Source organism: Mustela nigripes, chromosome 2, assembly GCF_022355385.1.
Source record: "Mustela nigripes isolate SB6536 chromosome 2, MUSNIG.SB6536, whole genome shotgun sequence".
Lineage (NCBI taxonomy): Eukaryota > Metazoa > Chordata > Mammalia > Carnivora > Mustelidae > Mustela > Mustela nigripes.
In genome coordinates this window covers 35,098,708-35,117,631 of record NC_081558.1, presented here as the reverse complement: position 1 = coordinate 35,117,631, position 18,924 = coordinate 35,098,708, and the positions used below count along the sequence as shown (strand labels likewise).

Here is an 18,924-nt window from a genome sequence, read left to right as displayed (position 1 = left end):
AAGGGGACAAACAAAATAGACACTTAAATACAGAGGACAAACTGGTGGTTGCCAGAGGGGAGGTCAGTGTATGTGTGTGTGAGGGTAGTGATACCTGAAATAGGTGAAGGGGATTGAGAGTCTGCTCACTGTAATGAGCACTGAGTAATGCATGGAACTTACCTGATTGTATTGTACACCTGAAACTAAAATAACACTGTATGTTAGCTATACTGGAAGTACACAATGGGGACAATAATAAGAGTACCTACCTTAGAAGATTGTTGTGAGAATAATTAATGTTCCTACAACAAGGCTTGGCAGATGGTAAGAGGTACAAAAGCATTAGCTATGATTATATTATTATTTCTTCTCCTTCTGAAAATCAAATCAGATAATGGACATTGAAAGTAAAAACAAAAAAAAAGTAAAACTCCATACAAAAATTAAGGCTTTGCTTAAAATTATAATCGTCACCAATTGCACTGGAACGAATGAAAGACAGTCCTGGTCTTCTTCCATGAGTCTTGTGGCATTTCTGATGGAGGCCCCTGTGTTTGTCTAATAAATTCTCCATTTTCATGTAAAAACAGTTAAATTAGGGGCAACTAGGTGGCTCAGTCCGTTAAGCATCTGCCTTCAGCTCAGGTCATGATCTCAGGGGCCTGGGATCAAGCCTCATGTGAGGCTCCTTACTCATTGGGGAGTCTGCTTCCCCCTCTCCCTGCTGGTACTCTTGCTCCCTCGCATGCACTCTCTCAAATGAATAAAGTTAAAAAATTGAAAAATTAATTTTTTAAATTTAAACTAGATGATAGCTCTAAAAAAAGGGAGTATTTCAGAAAAGGTATGGATTTCAATCTATTTGTCTATTTTTTGTTTTTTGTTATTTTTTTTAAATTTTAGGTTAGGACCGATGAATAATGTTTAGGAAGCCATTGAAAATAATATATTTCATGGTTTGCACACGTGACCACCAGATAAATATCTGTGGTAGGTTATTTATAAGCAAACTACCTTTTATTCATAAATATTTTTAAAAATTCTGTTTGACTATAAAATCATTAGTACTTTATATAGAGAAGAAGTGAAGTGGAAGAAAACTGTTTTGAGTTCATATGACACATACTGTGGTAAGCTTTTATATATATTCTTTCTTATTACTTGTAGCAATCCCAAAAAGTGTGGAGTTATTGTCTCCATTTTATAGAGGATTAAAAATTAATGTGACTCTTCCATAGGCATCCCATTACTGGAGCTGGGATTTGAACCTGTGTCTCTCTCAATACAGTGTGTGTTGATTTTTATATGCAAGACTGCTATTTTACCTTTTTTCTCTCAAACTAGTAATTTATTTTTATCAGTGTGACCTATACGTAGTTTCCAGCTAAGTAGAAATTAGTCAGAATTCATGCTGCATCGAGTGGCTGTTAATTAAATCCAAGAAACAAAAGGGAGGGAAGTTGAGTATAAGTGCTTCAAAGTCATGGTTTGCTTTTCAAGCTAGTATTCACAAGTGACCTGATTATTTCGTATCTAAAAAGGAAATTCAGCCAAAGAATTGGTTAAAAGTCAGGCTGTAAAACTACTTTCATTTAAACCTTTGGTAAATTGTCAGTCACAGACAGTAGTCTGATGCAGGCAATAACAGTGCAAGAAACTTTTCCTAGAATGTATTTGTAAAACCTCATGAAATCAGAAGTTTTCTTTTTAATTATCAAGAGAAAGGAAAATTCTTGAGCTTTTTTGAAGGAATCATCATAAAATACATTCTGTGTATTTGGTTCATTAAAGCATAAGTCTTATGTGATATTTTTAAGAGCAAAATTATCTTTAGCTATTAATTTGTTCATTGTACCATAAAAGTTCAGCTATTGAATTATAATCACAATTAAATGAGTGTGTTGGTTTATAACTCTAATGAGCAGTAGTCAAATTAAACCCAATTAGGAAACGGTGATTAATGACCAAATGTATAAATTGATCTTCATCATTGTCACAATCCCCTAAAGCAATTCTTTATTTAGAAGCTGTAAAAAAAGTCATTTATATCCTAACAGTATTAATAATCTTAATATTTATAATGTGAATATTTAATTTTTTTCCATTTAGATCAGTAAGAGTAGAACATAGAACATTTCACATTAAAATTTGATTTAATAAGGACTTAATTTAGAAGTTTAAGGAGCTTGGCATCACACTAAACATTTTTTTACTTTATGGGGGCGCCTGGGTGACTCAATGGGTTAAGTCTCTGCCTTCGGCTCAGGTCATGATCCCAGGGTCCTGGGATTGAGCCCTGCAACGGGCTGTCTGTTCAGTGGGAGCCTGCTTGCCTTCCTCTCTCTCTGCCTGCCTCTCTGCCTACTTGTGATCTCTGTCTGTCAAATAAAAAAATAAAATCTTTTAAAAAAAATAAACATTTTTACTTTAAACTTCTCTATTGCAAAGCTTCTTTTTAAGAGAGTTTCTTCTGTCTTCCATTGGTTAATGAGGAATATTTTTTTTAAAAAATCCACGTGACTGGTCGTATAGTTGCACAACAGATAATACTCAGTTGGATGAAAAACAATGATCTTGATAACGTCTATGCTGCTTGGTCACCTATGGGAAATTTTTAATATGGCGAAACAAATGCAGTCCCAGAATTATTTTTAACAATGTGATTAATAATTTGATTCAAAGAATATAATTTGGCACTATTGACTGTATGTAGTTTAGTAACTATTAGAATTATAATGGTTGTTAGTAACAAAAACCCAACATCAGTCTAGTTTTTGTTAAGAAGCTTCCAGGTCAGGTAAGGATACTTACTTTCCTCATGTAACAGGGAGTGGGCTGGTTGAAGGCATGAAGCCCTGGTCTTCTAGCCCGGTTGCCTCTGAATCATTTCTTTTTTGTCGGCCAGGCTCTCTGGAGGGACAGCTAAGATGGCTCCCATTTTTCATCATTCTCTTCCGGCAACCACGCAGCAATCTCTTCAAATGATTCTGATTGGCCCTACTTGGATCCCATATTTGTATTTAGGCCAGCCACTGAGCTGGAATCACATGTATAAGAGAAGACAGTTTCTCAATGGAATCAGGGATAGAGTCACATGTCTACCAGAATGGTCTACATTTTATTGAAATGAAAATAAGCTGTTAATTAAATAGTCAAAGAGAAATTAACTCTTTTCCTTACTTGTCCAGTTGTGTTGCCAGAATTCATTAAATGTGTGGCCGAGTTCTCCCTGCTCAGCAGGGAGCCGGCTTCTCCCTCTCCCACTCCCCTTGCTTGTGCTCAATCTCTCTCTCTCTGTCAAATAAATAAAATCTTAAAAACAAAAACAAAAACATGTGACCAAGTTAGAAGCAAGGTTTTCTTGGGGTGCCTGCCTAGCTCAGTCGGAAGAGCATGCGACTCTTGATCTCAGTCAGGTTCATGAGTTTTGAGTCCCACATGGGGTGCAGAGATTACTTAAAAAAACCTTTAATTAAAGCAGGGTTTTCTTTATCATTATTTATCTACCTATCTTTTCATTCATTTGTTTTACAAGCCGCTGTGAGATTTTATGCTCTATTCCATTTCTTCCCACTTTCAGCCAGACTTGGTGTCTCTAAAGTAGTGTTTCTCAATGAGGAGGGTAGACATCGTCCCCTCAGGGGATGTTTGGCCATGTCTACAGACATTTTTGTTTGTTTGTTTGTTTGTTTGTTTGTATTGAGTTATAACTGACATAAAGCATTATATTAGTTTCAGGTATACAACACAGTGATTGCATGTGATCCCCACACTGAGTTTTGCTAATATCCATTTTTGTTTATCACAACTGGGTGTGCAGGATGCTACTTGCCTCTTGTGGGTGGAGGCCAGGGATGTTGCTAAATATCCTACAGTACACAGCACACCCCTACCCCCAGTAGACAACGATCTCACCTAACCTACCAATAGTCCCAAGATTAAGAATTCCTGCTCAGCCCAAATCCATTCACCAAGCTATTGGAATGAAACTCAATTTAAAACAGTGACTACCTGGCCAAGACTCCATGAGAACTAAGGCTGAGTGATCCAAAGTTAACTGGCACATCAGATCCCTCTTGCTTCAGATTAATTTCCCTAAATAGCCACCCTGTTGCTTCGTGTTAGCAAGTGCCCATGTTGTTGGTGGGTGTTTCTCTCTGTTTCTCTCTTTATACACAAGACTCTATTTTCAAGAACATTTTCAGTTCTCTACCTTCACCCGAATCCCCCTCCCGCCTCACATCTATTTTCTATTTTGCAGCAACTCAAAAAAAGTTCTAAAAAGTATACAACTCTTGGAACATCAATATTTAATGGAAAGGGGACTAATTTGAAAGTATCAGCATTTTAAGGCCATCACGGCAAGGTGCATTTCAATAGCATATTATGGTTATTTATCACAAATCAAGTGCAGTACATTGCTTGAAGACAGATTATTTTTCAAACTAATTATGACAATCTTATTTCCTGCTGTTTTTATGTTTCTTTTATGTGTGAGTCTCCGCTCTGAAATGTATTTTTCTTTTGTTTAATTCTGTAGCACATTCTTCTGTTAAAACTCTAGGGTCAGAGGCTGCTAACTGCCAGGCAGGTTCTTCATCTAGGTTGGTGAATTAGCAGCTCACAGACTCCCACACCACGAAACAAAAAAACAAAACTCCCGATGAATATAAGTACCGCAGCTGTCTTTGATATTTGTTCAGAAGGAAAATTCATTTGTATAATCTATCAAGCATGTAACAATGTGCTTTTGATGGTGAAAATTGTTTTATAAATATTAATAGGTATGTTTTTTCACCCAATTTGTACACAGAATGGCCTTTGTTTAAGATGAATTTTCTATAGAATTGAGGTTTCATTAATGTGACATTGAATATCTTATGTCTGAACCAAGTTCGGTACCTTGAAAAATACATTTTCGTGTAGTTTGTTGTTTTAATAAATGAAAAAGCTAAGGTTTGAGCAAGCAAGTTTATTTTATTGCCCCACTGTTGACATAGCCATCAATCCATTTTTAACACCCTCATTCTAAAAGTGTACTTGGACAGGTCTTACAGGGGGGAATAAGCATATAAGAGTGAATCAAGATTCAAGGATTAATCCACTCCTTTTGTGCAAGCTGCAACTTTTTGTTTATTTCGTCCCTTATGCTCTTTTATTTTCATGCCATTAGATACACTTTCCTAAGTTTCTCTTTCGCTGTAATAAGTATGATACCTGTGACTATTACAACATGAGAAGTGTGACTTAGTGGGAATTGGCTGTCTTTTTTCTGTAAAGGACCATAGACTCTCAATTATGAGTCATCTCTGCTGTTGCCTTGGGACAGCAGCCATAGAAATATGTAAACGAATGGACGTAGTTGTATTCCAGTCCAACTCTATTTAGGAGAATAGATAGCAAGCTGTCCCAAGGACTATCCTTTGCCACAGCCGGACTGAGATTTTCACTTGGGGCTATTTTGTACCAATCTTTAGCCACCTGGGGCCTTATGGAAAGGTGTGGTGTGATTTGAGGGTCATCAAAGGCATCTCTTTCATCCTCAACCTTTAGGCTAAAATCTCCTTCTTGACTAGTCACACTGCCTGAAATGCTAACCCTAAAAGTCCTTCCCATGGGAAATTCTTACATATTCTGAACATGGCATTTCACTGAAAATCACAGGTAATCTGTACATCTGTAAACTCCAGGAGGCATTAGTTTAGATTCACTGTAAACAGAAGTCTAGGATTATAAGGGAATGGGACCAAAGACAGGTCATTTGTAGTATAGGACAAGGCTATGGCCTGGGCTGCAGCATTAGGAAGCTGAGTATAATGGCCAGTGTCTGTGCTGCGGAGGGCTTTGCACGCAGTCCCAGCTTTGCACACAAACACCACGCACTAGAAAATACTCTGGCTTTCATTTTATAGACCAGGCCGCTGGGCTTAAGAGAGGTGACGACAGCTACCTGACTCTAAAGCGTCCGAATTATCGTTCATACCCAGGTGAGTTTGATGCCAGAGTTCACTAAGTGGTGAAGTTCAAGGGGAAACATCCGGGTGATACCGCGTTATACACTGAGATACTGAGGCAGGAAAGCACTTTGTATGTTTGGGACTCCTTTGAAAATATTGAGCAGGTGTAACAAATATGCGTCTGAAGGAGTCCCTGTACCTCCTTAAGGAGTTCTACTCTCCCTGGGTTCCACCTGCAGAAAACGATTAAGGCTTTGAGGGTGACAATTCAGTTTTGGGTCACTCTTCTTAATTCCTGAGTCCCCTCGCTTCCTACATACGTAGTGTCTGTTACTTCCCAAAGCACTAGGATATAACGTACACTGGCCTCGTTATGCCATTTAGTTTTCTTTACAAAGAGGGAACAATGGGCAAGGGGCCATTGCAGAGAGGTCATTTTCCCACAAGTCTAACACCTGTAGGTGCACCTTGATTTCCACCTGTAGGCAGCCCTTTTATATTTATAAAAATTTATTAAATTTACAAAAAATTATTAAAATTTTATAAAATTTTTATAAAATTTATATTTATAAAAATATAAATTATATATTTATATTATCATCTTTAAGCTCTGATTTAATTCTCAGGTTTCCCCCAAATAGTGCACTCATTTCTGTCCTTGGCATATACATCATACTGCAGGAAAAAGCGTCTTTTGTATATCTGGCTTTGCAGAGGGTAGGTGGGGCTGCCTCCTGATCTTCGCATGCATATCCATTAATTATGTTCTCTCAAGTAGCTTGGAACTGTAGTCTGTGTAAGGGGCAAAGATCAGCCTGGACCTATTTTGATTTACTAGTTTATTGATCTTGACCAAGAATTCTTTTATTTGAAACTCTTCAGTCAGGAAGTCAATTTGATAGCCTTTGCCCATCTTGAAGGTGTCGGTGACAAGTAGTCTTGCCAGTGAGTAACGGACGAGCTATAATTACTAATAAATTAATTAAAATTTATTTATAAGCCTAGTGGAAAGCCAAGAATGAAGTTGCTTTCCTATTGATTATTATACCAGTCATTAACTGCTGACAAAATGCCACTGTAGCAAGCAGAAAACGTTGGCCAATTCCTTTGGTAATTGTAGGATTCCATCATTAAGATTGCAGTATTCTGGACAGTAATTACTCATTTGCTCCGTGTGTTCACAGTGTGTGGGTAAAGTGGTTGGACATTTTGTGGCAAGACTAAGGACTCTGGCAGACATTAACTTCTATATAAGATCCTCTCTTGCCAGTCAGTGCTACTTTAAATAATTTGTGGTTTGGGTTTTTATTTATGCTAAGTATTCTTAGATGTTAAAATGCCAGTTCTGCATAGATTTGTACCAAAGTGCTTCATTTTTGTGGTAGAGAGTCCCTTGTATAAAATCTCTAGAAAGGGTGTGTAATTCTAGGATGTTGTAATGTGACAGTATTTTCTCGTCACTGTAAGCAAATGGGATTAACAGACCATGGTCATTGCTCTTGAATGAATTATTCCAAGTTGCTTCTCTTCAAAGAAGAAGGTGCCTTTCAGCCATGCAGGAGGAGAATGGGTCATTTCTCTAAAGTCTAAGTCAAAGATCCCTGTCTATCAATATCCGAAGTAGAGTAAGTGAAGGTTAGAATGGAATGTCATTGTGGACAACTAATCCCCAAAGGGATATAATAAATGGGGTCAGATCCCAGAAACCTGCATATCACCCCTCCTCACTGCAGTCTCTCCCTGGCAGTTCATATAGGAGATATCTTGTAAACCAAAGAAAACGCTCTCCCTTCAGTGCATCTGTATCACTTGGTTATTTTCAACTGTGTCCAGTGCTCTTGGCCATTGAGAGAGTGGGAGATTTCTACCTGCACCAGAGACTAGAGACAGGAGTGCCAGGTAATGCCTGGCCACCTTCTACCATGTCTCATCTGTCTGTCTCTTAGTGTTCTATAACTTGGATCAAAAGAGTCATATCGTGCACACATCAGGTTGACGGTCCTAGTTTGAGCTGACCCCAAAGTTAAGTATATCCATCAGTTTAGGGATTGTTTTTTTCCATTTTCTAAATAAGAAAACTGAGACCCAAAGAGGAAGTAGGTTATTATTATTACTTTTTTTTTATCAAGTTACAGAGTTAGTTAAGGATCAAATAAAAAACTTTTGATTCTAACCTGGTGTTCTTTGCATTGAATCTTACAGAAATATTAGTGAGGATACTGATTAAATAGAAATTTCTCTTTGTAGCATCAGAAGGACAAAGGAGGAAAGTGGGTTTAAGCATTATTATCTAGTTTCTCTTTGCACAAAAGGTAAAAGCGATGATTAGTGGTTACATACTAAAAGTAAGAAATGTAATAAAAATGGCAAATCAAAGCTGTATGTAGATGTGGCAGTCTATAGCTTTTATTTATTTTTTTGACAGCCTATAACTTTTCATGGGTGACCACAACTTATATTATTATTTTATTAAACAGAGACCAACAGGTATAGATTACTGTGCTCTTTTTTAGAATGTAATGAGAACAGGGTCTATGCCACCATATTTGTCCTTGTAGCTCTAAAGCTTAAAATCAAGAAAGCTGTAACAGCTTCTCCTGTCCCTCTCCTGAGAGAAAAATGACAGAATCTTATTTTTCTTTCTTCTCTGCCTGCCAGCCTAGGGAACTAATTTGTATAACCTTAAGAGATATTCATGTTTGTGCCTTTTTTTCCCCCTTATTTAGTTGTCTGTTTTGATGCAAAGATAAACTTTGATGACAATGCAGAATTCCGACAAAAGGACATATTTGCCATGGATGACAAATCAGAGAATGAACCCATTGAAAACGAAGCTGCCAAATATGATCTAAAATATATAGGACTGGACGGGAACATTGCCTGCTTTGGTAAGAATGTAGTTCTATCAAAAGCATGATTTGTGGATTTTTGTAGAATTTTAAGTAGTCCAGATTTCTGAACCTTTCTGAAATGGTATTTCCCAGTAGCCAGTGGAAATAGGAGTTTCTATAGCCCAAAAGTCTTGGGAAACAGTTTCTGAGTTTCTTCCCAATGTTCATTTTGCCCGGTGGTCACTGGTTTAAAGCAGGGTTTCTCAAGTCTGACGCTATTGACAATTGGGGTGGGAAAACTCTTTACAATGAAAGGCTGGCCTATACATTGTGAGATATTTGGCAGTGTCCCTGATCTTTATGCACCACTGGGACACCCCCACCCCCGCCATTGTTACAACCAGAGATGCCATGAAGCACTAGCAAATATCTTCCGGTAAGCAAAATCACCCCAGCTGAGAAATACTATTTTAAAACATCTCAGTTAAATTTTGCTTAATAAAAATCAAAAACCTTGCTGCTCCAATCAGAGTTAATATGCTAGGAAGTCTTTTGAAATTTGGTTTTAAGATAAAATTTCTCAGAGGAAGTAGAAGAGAACATATACTTGAATCATTATACTGTAGTTTCAGCTTTTATAATAACCAAATGATAAAATGTTTAATCCATTATCCACTTTATTAATAAAACAATTGATTTTATCATACTCATCTAAATTTGTGAAAATGGCTTATTCAGCTGAGATAAGAATGAGCCTATAGAGGCAATACAATTTCTGTTATTGTCCACAGCTTATAGAGCTAAGATTTATACACATCTATGTTTCTGGTGGAACCAATTCATTGCACTGGAAACTGAGGTCTTAATCTTAATGGAATTAAAATAAAAAAGATTTGTAGCTCATTAAACCAACAGGATTATTATATTCAGAATTGAACAGACCTCATCCAGTAGTCTGCTGAGCCATACAATAGAAAATGACATCTAATTACAAGTGATAACCAAAAGCTCTTGCTTTGTATTGGAGTAATAACTGTAATGTACCAGATCACTCACATTGTTCTGATCTTGATAAGCTAATGTGCTCTCAATATTTGTAGGCATTTAGAAAGGAGAATGATATAATAGTGTGTTTAGAACAAATTAAATACAGATTCTTTGTAGCCTCTGTGGGAGTATGCATGATTTGACCAAGTTAGCAGCCTCAAAAGCGACGATTAACACATTTCAAATTGTTTTAAGATCGTATATAAACCGTTTTTGTTGTAGTCACCCGAACTTAATTAAATTAGTCATAGTTCACAGGCTTGTCTGGGGAATTCAAGGGTCAGAAAAAGTGAAGTATATTTTACCTTGAGAGTTTCTGCTGTGTTCAGGAGGTCTGCTTTTTTTATTTTTTTCCCTTTCTAACCTGAGGAAAATAATTTCATGTAATTAAGTATAAGAAGCTAAAGAAGTACAATTGGTCAATAAAACTCAGCTCTGGAAAATAAGAATTGCAGTGTTAAAACTCTTTATTTATTTTCTTCTTTTTTTCTTTATTTTCTTTAAAAAAAAAAAAAAAAGCCCCTATGAGTAAGCACATTTCAGTTCTAGTTTTAGTGATCAGGTTACTAGTGAACTTTTCTTTTATTAATTTGGAGAAGGAACAGAGGGATAAGACTATTATTTTGATGCTATCATTTATTCATTTGTTTTCTAAGTTAATCCACATTAACCTATAATACGCATGGTTGCACTGAGTGTAGAAAAGTATGGAGCCCTATTGAAGTGGGGACCCCCGTGGCTCAACCCCAGAGGGATGCTACATTCAAAAGATCATATTCTCAGCAAGCCAAAAATTCAACAAATTCCATTTTTTACTCCGGTCTCTTGAGGATATTTAAAGAAGGAAATTCACAGACGCAAGCAACTTCTTGCAGCCTTCCTTGGTTCTCTTGAGTTCTGTTGTTTTTTCCAGAACCCAAAACTCCCTCTTCTACTAGCCCAAATTAATGATGTAAACCCTTCTCCTTTGATCTGTTTCCCAGATTGATTTAGCTTCTCAACAAACCTGTCTTCATATTCCCAGGTTTTTTTGTTTTGTTTATGCTTCGTGTGCACATTTCCTGATTTGTTCTAAAAGTCCATGAATTTACCTGGTTCCAGGCAGGACAGATTGACCTGGGAGAGACAGGGCTCTCTTTGGTGTGATGAGGGAAGGAAATGGTTCATGCGCCCTTTCGTGTTGCTAAATTCATCCTGTCTTGTGTGCCATTTACATTTCCTAGTGAACGGTGCTGGACTAGCCATGGCTACTTGTGACATTATCTTCCTGAATGGTGGGAAGCCAGCCAACTTCTTGGATCTTGGTGGTGGCGTAAAGGAAGCTCAAGTGTATCAAGCTTTCAAACTGCTGACCTCTGATCCTAAGGTAATCTCTGTCTTTGTAGGGAGATTGCGTAAGGTGCTGATTTTTCCCGGTCAAGAACTGCCTTTTTCCTGCTCAGTGGTGATAAGCCAACACCTTTACATGGCAGCCGTAGATGTAAATCCTGTTTTACATCCACTTGGAGTATACAATGGCTTACCCATTTCAGGTGAAAGGCTTGTAGGTGCCTCCAGATTTTATTTCAGATGCTGTGCTTCCAAAGTTCTGAGAGACAGGAGGGAATAAAAAAGGGGGAGTGCACCAGACAGTGAAACATTGGTTGACATGAAACATTATTTGAATAATGTTTACTGAAGCGATTAGTCCTGCCCTTATGTGACTTAGAGGACCGAGTCTCTGACTCCTTCCATAACGTGCTGCAAGTGTTATCATACAGTTGGAGACAGAAGAAAATGAAAGGATTACAAAACTATATGCCACTAGAAAGTAATGACCCCACATTCTTCCATGTGCTTTTTAATTTTCATCGTGTGTAATATGTGCTAGCTAGCATAGAATGTTGCTTTATGAGCCTATAATATAGCTATAACACCCATGCTAGCACATAGTAGGGCTTCAGTAAATTCTTTTCAAGTTCAATACCTATATGCTTTGTTTCAACTGCTGGTACTCACTTGTCTATGACAACAAGGCTTAGATGGACATTTACGACAAGGAGAAGGCTAACATGTATTGAATGAATGAATTATATATATCATTTATTTCCCTTTACAGTTCTGTGAGGTAGTGTCTGTGCCACCGCCATTTGACTTTAGACTTTGAGAATCTTGATACTGTTAGAGTATCTGAGACATTCTCTTGGCTCTTAATATAGCTGAAGACCTGGGAAATGTGAACCATCACTAGGAAAATCATAAATGAACATGAGACCAGATTTCTTTTTAAAGAAATGTGGTCTGAACTTAATATGGAAGCTTCTCATTAATAAGTACCAACAGTAGTCTTTTGGTTCACATATATGAAATTTTGTTTTATATTAGTAGTATACTTGTCTGTTTTCATTATGACTCAGGTGGTTGCTCACCTTACATTTTTGCTCACTCTTGTCCTTCTGATTCACAAAATAAGTGGTAGGGTATTATCAGCTGCTAATCTTCAGTTCTCCAGTGCTTTCCAGGAGGAGCAGAGTCATCAAAATCTGAAGTCACCCAGCCATGAAGAAAGTGTTTGCAATTGGTTTTCTGTTTATATAAGTACCTTGTTCTCATTGGTTAAGTAGGAATTTTATCAATGGCTTCCCAGTCATTAATTTATTTAACCTTTCTTCTTCTTATTTTCTTTTTTTAAAAGATTTTATTTATTTGAAATACAGACAGAAAGAGCAGGAGTGAGAGAAAGGGGCTAGAGAGAGAGAGGGAAAAACAGACTCCTCACTGAGCAGGGAGCCTGATAGGGGCTCCATCCCAGGACCCTGGGGCCATGACCTGGTCCAAAGGCAGATGCTAAACTGGCTAAGCCACCTAGGTGCCTCTTCTTATTTACTAAACGAAAGAATCATTTTCCTCCCAAAAAGTGTCCTATAAATTGAAATCTCTAAATACCATGGATATAAGTAACACACAGCTCTTTAAAGTGCATGAACCACAAAGTATTCAGAGAACAGGGCAACTGTGATAAAATACTGAAGTTTTAGTGTCTACGGAAATTCGGTGCTAAGAATAATAGAGAGCTATCGAGGGAGTAAATCTACCAGGACAATCACTGCATTTTCTTTGGAATGTCTTTTCTTAGCCGCTGATCTGGAATTTTAATTTTGTAAAATGCAGGAAGGGAAGGAAAAGTCACTTGCAGAGCCATTTTTTTTTTTTTTAAACAGTCTCTGAAAAAATTTTGATTTTACCCTATGGAATATTTTCAAATGCTTAGAGTATTTAAACTTTTTTGAGATTGCCTGTCATCTTGGATAGAGAAAGATATGTGGGAGTTATTTTATTTTTCTCATGCTATATCAGGAAAATGAATGCATAGCTCATCTCACTGTAAATTTTCCAAATCTTGAAATTTGGACAGAAAAAAAGCATAGAAATGTAATGGGTATTTTCAATCCTGGCATTGTTTAACAGATTTCAGAGAACAGAGACTTAAAAATACTATAGATGAATTGACTTGATTTTGCAAGAAAACTGATAGTAGTTCTAGCAGTAATTATTTCAGGTAGAACCCCATTCAGCTGCCCAGAAGTAGAGAATCCCCAAAACCCTAAGCTAATTATTACAGAGGTATTGATTTTCTTGTTAGATGTAAGGATTAGTCAATTGAATTAACTGAAACCCAAAATTGCAAAAGGCCCGTTTTTGTTAAACTTGAATCAACTGATAGTAACAACTACTTGTTCATCATATGTGTGAACCAATTCTATTGATTAAGTAATAAATGTTATAAATGTTATCATTCAAGAACAATATTATGGGTTGACCTATATTTATACACATAATATCAGCCATAGAGCTGAAACTTATATTTATTTTGCTTGACTCTTAGCCCAAATGCTGATACACACTGAGACTTAACACAAATGCCTTTATCACTAATGTGTTCCTTATTTGATTGTAATATATGCAAAACAGAGCTCCTCTGCCAAACTGTCTAAAACAAGAATCTTCAAGATAGCTCCCTTATAAAACAGAATTCACATTAAGTCTTTTTTAATTTTCTTATTTTCAAGTTGGGCTAGAAATGAGAGAAAGGGAAGAGAGTGTGTTCTTCTGGTGGTATAATAGATCTGATCTCCATTGTTTTTACCATATAAAATTCTAAGCACTAGCATTCTGTAAATCATGAGGAGTAAAAAACCATGTAAACTAAGAAGTAGAAGTAGGGTGTTTGTGGTAATCTGTAAAGAATTTGAACACACTTAATGGAAAAGCCCTCCGAAGAGTGTTATCCTTAAGTTTTTGTCTTTCTGAAAAATGCTTGGGTTTTATTTCTAATTCAAAACTTGGAATTCCAAAGGTGTAGAAAATGAGTACGAATGACATCTGGAGTACGTAAAACATCTTACACAAATGGATAAAAGGAAAAGACAGTTGACAGGGTTCTCAATAGTCACCCCAACTCTTTTGGACAAAGTAAAGCAAATTTGTTGCCTCTGAAGGCCTGATTTCAGAAACCAGTAGTGCATGATTGATAGTCACGAAGTCACTGCTCCTGATGTGTCCATGCTTCTGGTTTAGATCTAACTCAGAGTCATGTTTCAACACTCTTTATTTTTTAACTTTTATTTCTTTAAATATTATTATTTTCGGTTGCAATATAATTAACGTATCGTGTTTTTTCAAAGCTCTTTAAATACCCAAGAAGAAATGTTCCACATAAGCCCTAAGTACTAGTTCAAAAAGGAATGTGTTCTTCTTTTTTTTTTTTTTTTTTAAAGATTTTATTTATTTGACAGAGAGAGAGATCACAAGTAGGCAGAGAGGCAGGCAGAGAGAGGGGAAGAAGCAGGCTCCCTGAGGAGCAGAGAGCTTGACGCAGGGCTCGATTCCAGGACCCTGGGATCATAACCTGAGCCCAAGGCAGAGGCTTTAACCCACTGAGCCATCCAGGAGCCCCAAGGAATGTGTTCTTAGTGGGGCTCTGGTGCCAGACTGCCCAGGTTCCTGTCAAATCTTTACCACTTACTGCTTGTAGGAGCTTGAGCAAGTAATTTTATTTCTATATATCTCAGTTTCCTCATTTATATAAAATGAAATAATAACAGTACTTATTACCTCATAGGGCTGCTTCATTTCTTTCTTTCTTTTTTTTTTTTTTTTTTTAGTATTTGGAGTTCAATGTTATTAAAATTTTTAAATTGAGATATAATTGATTACATAACATCATATAAGTTTGAGATGAGTAAAGTGTTGATTTGGTACATCTGTATGTTGCAGTATGATCACAGTATAGCCTTAGTTTCCATCCTGCTCTGTAATTATGGTTTCTTTTTTGTGGTGGGAACATTTACCCAGAGAGTGGCTTATTACATTAATTAAGATACACATATACATTTCCCATTTAAAGGAGGAATAATTTTATATGATGGTATCATTTAAAATTCTTAATAAATTCTTCTTGAAGTATGACCTACATACAGAACAGTACGCAAATCAATAGCTTGGTGAGTAATTATGAAGTGAACATAGCCATGTAACTGGCAGCTGGGTCACAAAATAGAACATGACCAGTGTTAAGGACTAAATTTTTACATCCCACCAGAATTCATATGTTGAAATCCTAACCCCCAATGTGATGATATTAGGAAGTAGGACCTTTGGCAGATAATTACATCATGAGGGGGAGTAATACCCTTATAAAGGAGACCCCAGATAGCTCCTTCACCCCTTCCTCCATGTGAGGGTATATCTAGATTATGGCCGTTTCTGTACCAGGAAGTGGGCTCTCAAAAGACGCTGAATCTGCCAGTGCCTTCCTCTTGGACTTGCAGCCTCTAGAATTGTGAAAAATAACTGTTTGTTGGGGCGCCTGGGTAGCTCAGTGGGTTAAAGCCTCTGCCTTAGGCTCAGGTCATGATCCCAGGGTCCTGGGATCGAGCCCCACATCGGGCTCTCTGCTCGGTGGGGAGCCTGCTTCCTCCTCTCTCTCTGCCTGCCTCTCTGCCTACTTGTGATCTCTGTCTGTCAAATAAATAAACAAAATCTTTAAAAAAAATAAATAACTGTTTGTTGTCATATCACTCCATCTATGGTAGTTTGTTATAGCAGCCTGAGCCAACTTAGACAACCAGCATCTCGGAAGCAAATAATGCACTTCAGCTCCATGTTTCTCCTTCTTTGCTTTGCCCCCAAAGGTAATATAGTTGTCCCAACTTCTGTCATCAGTTTCTTTTGCCTTAATATACATTTCAGCTGAGTATAAACAGGATTGTAGAGCTTTTGTGTTAGCCATCTGTCACTTAACTTTTTTTATTAATTATTTTTATTAACATATAATGTATTATTTGCCCAAGGGGTACAGGTCTGTAAATAGTCAGCCTTACACACTTCACAGCACTCACCATTTCACATACCCTCCCTGATGTCCATAACCCAACCATTTTCTCCATACCCCCCACCCTCCTAGGAACCCTCAGTTTGTTTTGTGAGATTAAGAGTCTCTTATGCTTTGTCTCCCTCCCGATCCGTCTTGTTTCATTTTTTCCTTCCCTACCCCCCAAGCCCCCCACTTTGCCTCTCAAATTCCTCATTTCAGGGAGAGCATATGATAACTGTCTTTCTCTGACTGACTTCTTTCACTCAGCATAATACCCTCTAGTTCCACCCATGCAAGTGGCAAGATTTCATTTTGATGGCTGCATAGTATTCCATTGTATGTATATACCACATCTTCTTTATCCATTCATCTATTGATGGACATCTAGGTTATTTCCATATTTGGCTATTGTGGGCATTGCTGCTATAAACATTCAGGTGCATGTGCACCTTCGGATCGCTACATTTGTATCTTTAGTATAAATACCAAGTAGTGCGATTGCTGGGTAGGGTAGCTCTATTTTCAACTTTGTGAGGAACCTCCATGTTGTTTTCCAGAGTAAAGCTGTACCAGCTTGCATTCCCACCAGCAGTGTAGGAGAGTTCCCCTTTCTTCACATCTGCGCCATATTCTGTCATTTTGTGACTTCTTAATTTTAGCCATTCTGACTGGTATGAGGTATCTCACTGTGGTTTTGATTTGTATTTCCCTGATGCCCAGTGATGTTGAGCATTTTTTCATGTGTCTGTTGGCCATCTGGATGTGTTTTTTCAAGAAATGTCTGTTCAGGTCGTCTGCCTATTTCTTGATTAGATTATTTGTTCTTCGGGTGTTGAGTTTTTAAGTTCTTTACAGATTTTGGATACTAGCCCTTTATCTGATTTGTTATTTGTGAATATCTTCTCCCATTCTGTCAATTGTCTTCTGGTTTTGTTGACTGTTTCCTTTGCTGGGCAAAAGCTTTGGATCTTGTTGAAGTCCCAACAGTTCATTTGTGCCCTTGCTTCCTTTGCCTTTGGCAGTGTTTCTAGGAAAAAGTTGCTAAAGCTGAGGTTGAAGAGGTTCCTGCCTCTGTTCTCAAGGATTTGGATGGATTCCTGTCTTACACTGAAGTCTTTCATCCAATTTGAGTCTATTTTTGTGTGTGGTGTAAGGACATGATCCAGCTTCATTTTTCTGCATATGGCTGTCCAATTTTCCAAACACCATTTGTTGAAGAGACTTTTTTTCATTGGACATTCTTTCCTGCGTTGTCAAAGATTAGTTGACCATAGAGTTGAGGGTCTGTCTCTAGGCTTTCTACTCTGTTCCACTGATCTATGTGTCTGTTTTAGTGCCAGTACCATACTGTCTTGATGATGACAGCTTTGTAATAGTGCTTGAAGTCTAGAATTGTGATACTGCCAACTTTGGCTTTCTTTTTCAACATTCCTCTGGCTGTTCAGGGTCTTTTCTGGTTTCACATAAATTTTTAAATTATTTGTTCCATTTCTCTGAAAAAAATTAATGGTATTTTGATGGAGATTGCATTAAATGTATAGATTGCTTTAGGTAGCATAGACATTTTCACAATGTTTGTTCTTCCAATCCATGAGCATGGAAAGCTTTTCCATTTCTTTGTGTCTTCCTCAATTTCTTTCATGAATACTTCATAGTTTTCTGAGTACAGACTCTTTGCCTCTGTGGTTAGGTTAATTCCTAGGTATAATTTTGGGTGCAATTTTAAATGGGATCGATTCCTTAACTTCTCTTTTTTCTGTCTTGTTGTTTGTATATAGAAATGCAACTGATTTCTGTGCATTGATTTTCTATCCTGTCACTTTACTGAATTCCTGTATGAGTTCTGGAGTTTTGGAGTGGAGTCTTTTGGGTTTTCCACATAAAGAATCATACCATCTGCAAAGAGTTGACTTTTCTTTGCCAGTTCAGATGCTTTTTATTCCTTTTTGTTTTCTGATTGCTGAGGCTAGGACTGCTAGTACTATGTTGAATATTAGTGGTGATAGTAGACATCCCTGCTGTGTTCCTGACCTTAGGAGAAAAGCTCTCTGTTTTTCCCCATTGAGAATGATATTCATAGATTGCTTTGATGATATTGAGGTATGTACCTTCTATCCCTATACTGTGAAGAGTTTTGATCAAAAAAGGATGCCGTTGGGGCACCTGGGGGGCTCAGTGGGTTAAAGCCTCTGCCTTCGGCTCAGGTCATGATCCCAGGGTCCTGGGATCGAGCCCGCATCAGGCTCTCTGCTCAGCAGGGAGCCTGCTTCCTTCTCTCTCTCTCTACCTGCCTCTCTGCCTACTTGTGATCTCTGTCTGTCAAATAAATACATTAAAAAAAAAAAAAGAAAAAGTAAAAAGAAAGGCTGCCGTACTGGGCACCTTGGTGGCTCAGCTGTTTAAGCAACTGTCTTTGTTTCGGGTCATGATCCAGGAATCCTGGGATCAAGTCCCACATCAGGCTGCCTGCTCAGCAGGGAGTCTGCTTCTCCCTGTCCTCTCTTGTATCATGCTCTCTCTCTCTCTCTTTTATTCCCTCTCTCTCTCAAATAAATAAAATCTTAAAAAAAAGGAAACAATGCTGTACTTTGTCAACTGCTTTTTCTGCACCTGTTGAGAGTATCATATGTTTCTTGTTCTTTCTTTTATTAAGGTATTGTATCACATTGATTGATTTGTGGTTGTTGAACCAACCTTGCAGCCCAGTCATAAATCCCATTTCATCATGGTGAATAATCCTTTTAAGGTACTG

The 18,924-nt window shown here is 37.5% G+C and overlaps 1 protein-coding gene across 1 annotated transcript in view; it reads left to right on the top strand.

The window, feature by feature from the left end:
- The window catches only part of SUCLG2 (succinate-CoA ligase GDP-forming subunit beta), a 260,932-nt gene that overhangs the window by 150,834 nt on the left and 91,174 nt on the right, over positions 1–18,924 (top strand). The window contains exons 8-9 of the mRNA XM_059390128.1: positions 8,666–8,827; positions 11,041–11,183. Of these exons, the coding sequence (XP_059246111.1) occupies positions 8,666–8,827; positions 11,041–11,183 (305 nt within the window). The remainder of the gene's footprint in view (positions 1–8,665; positions 8,828–11,040; positions 11,184–18,924) is intronic.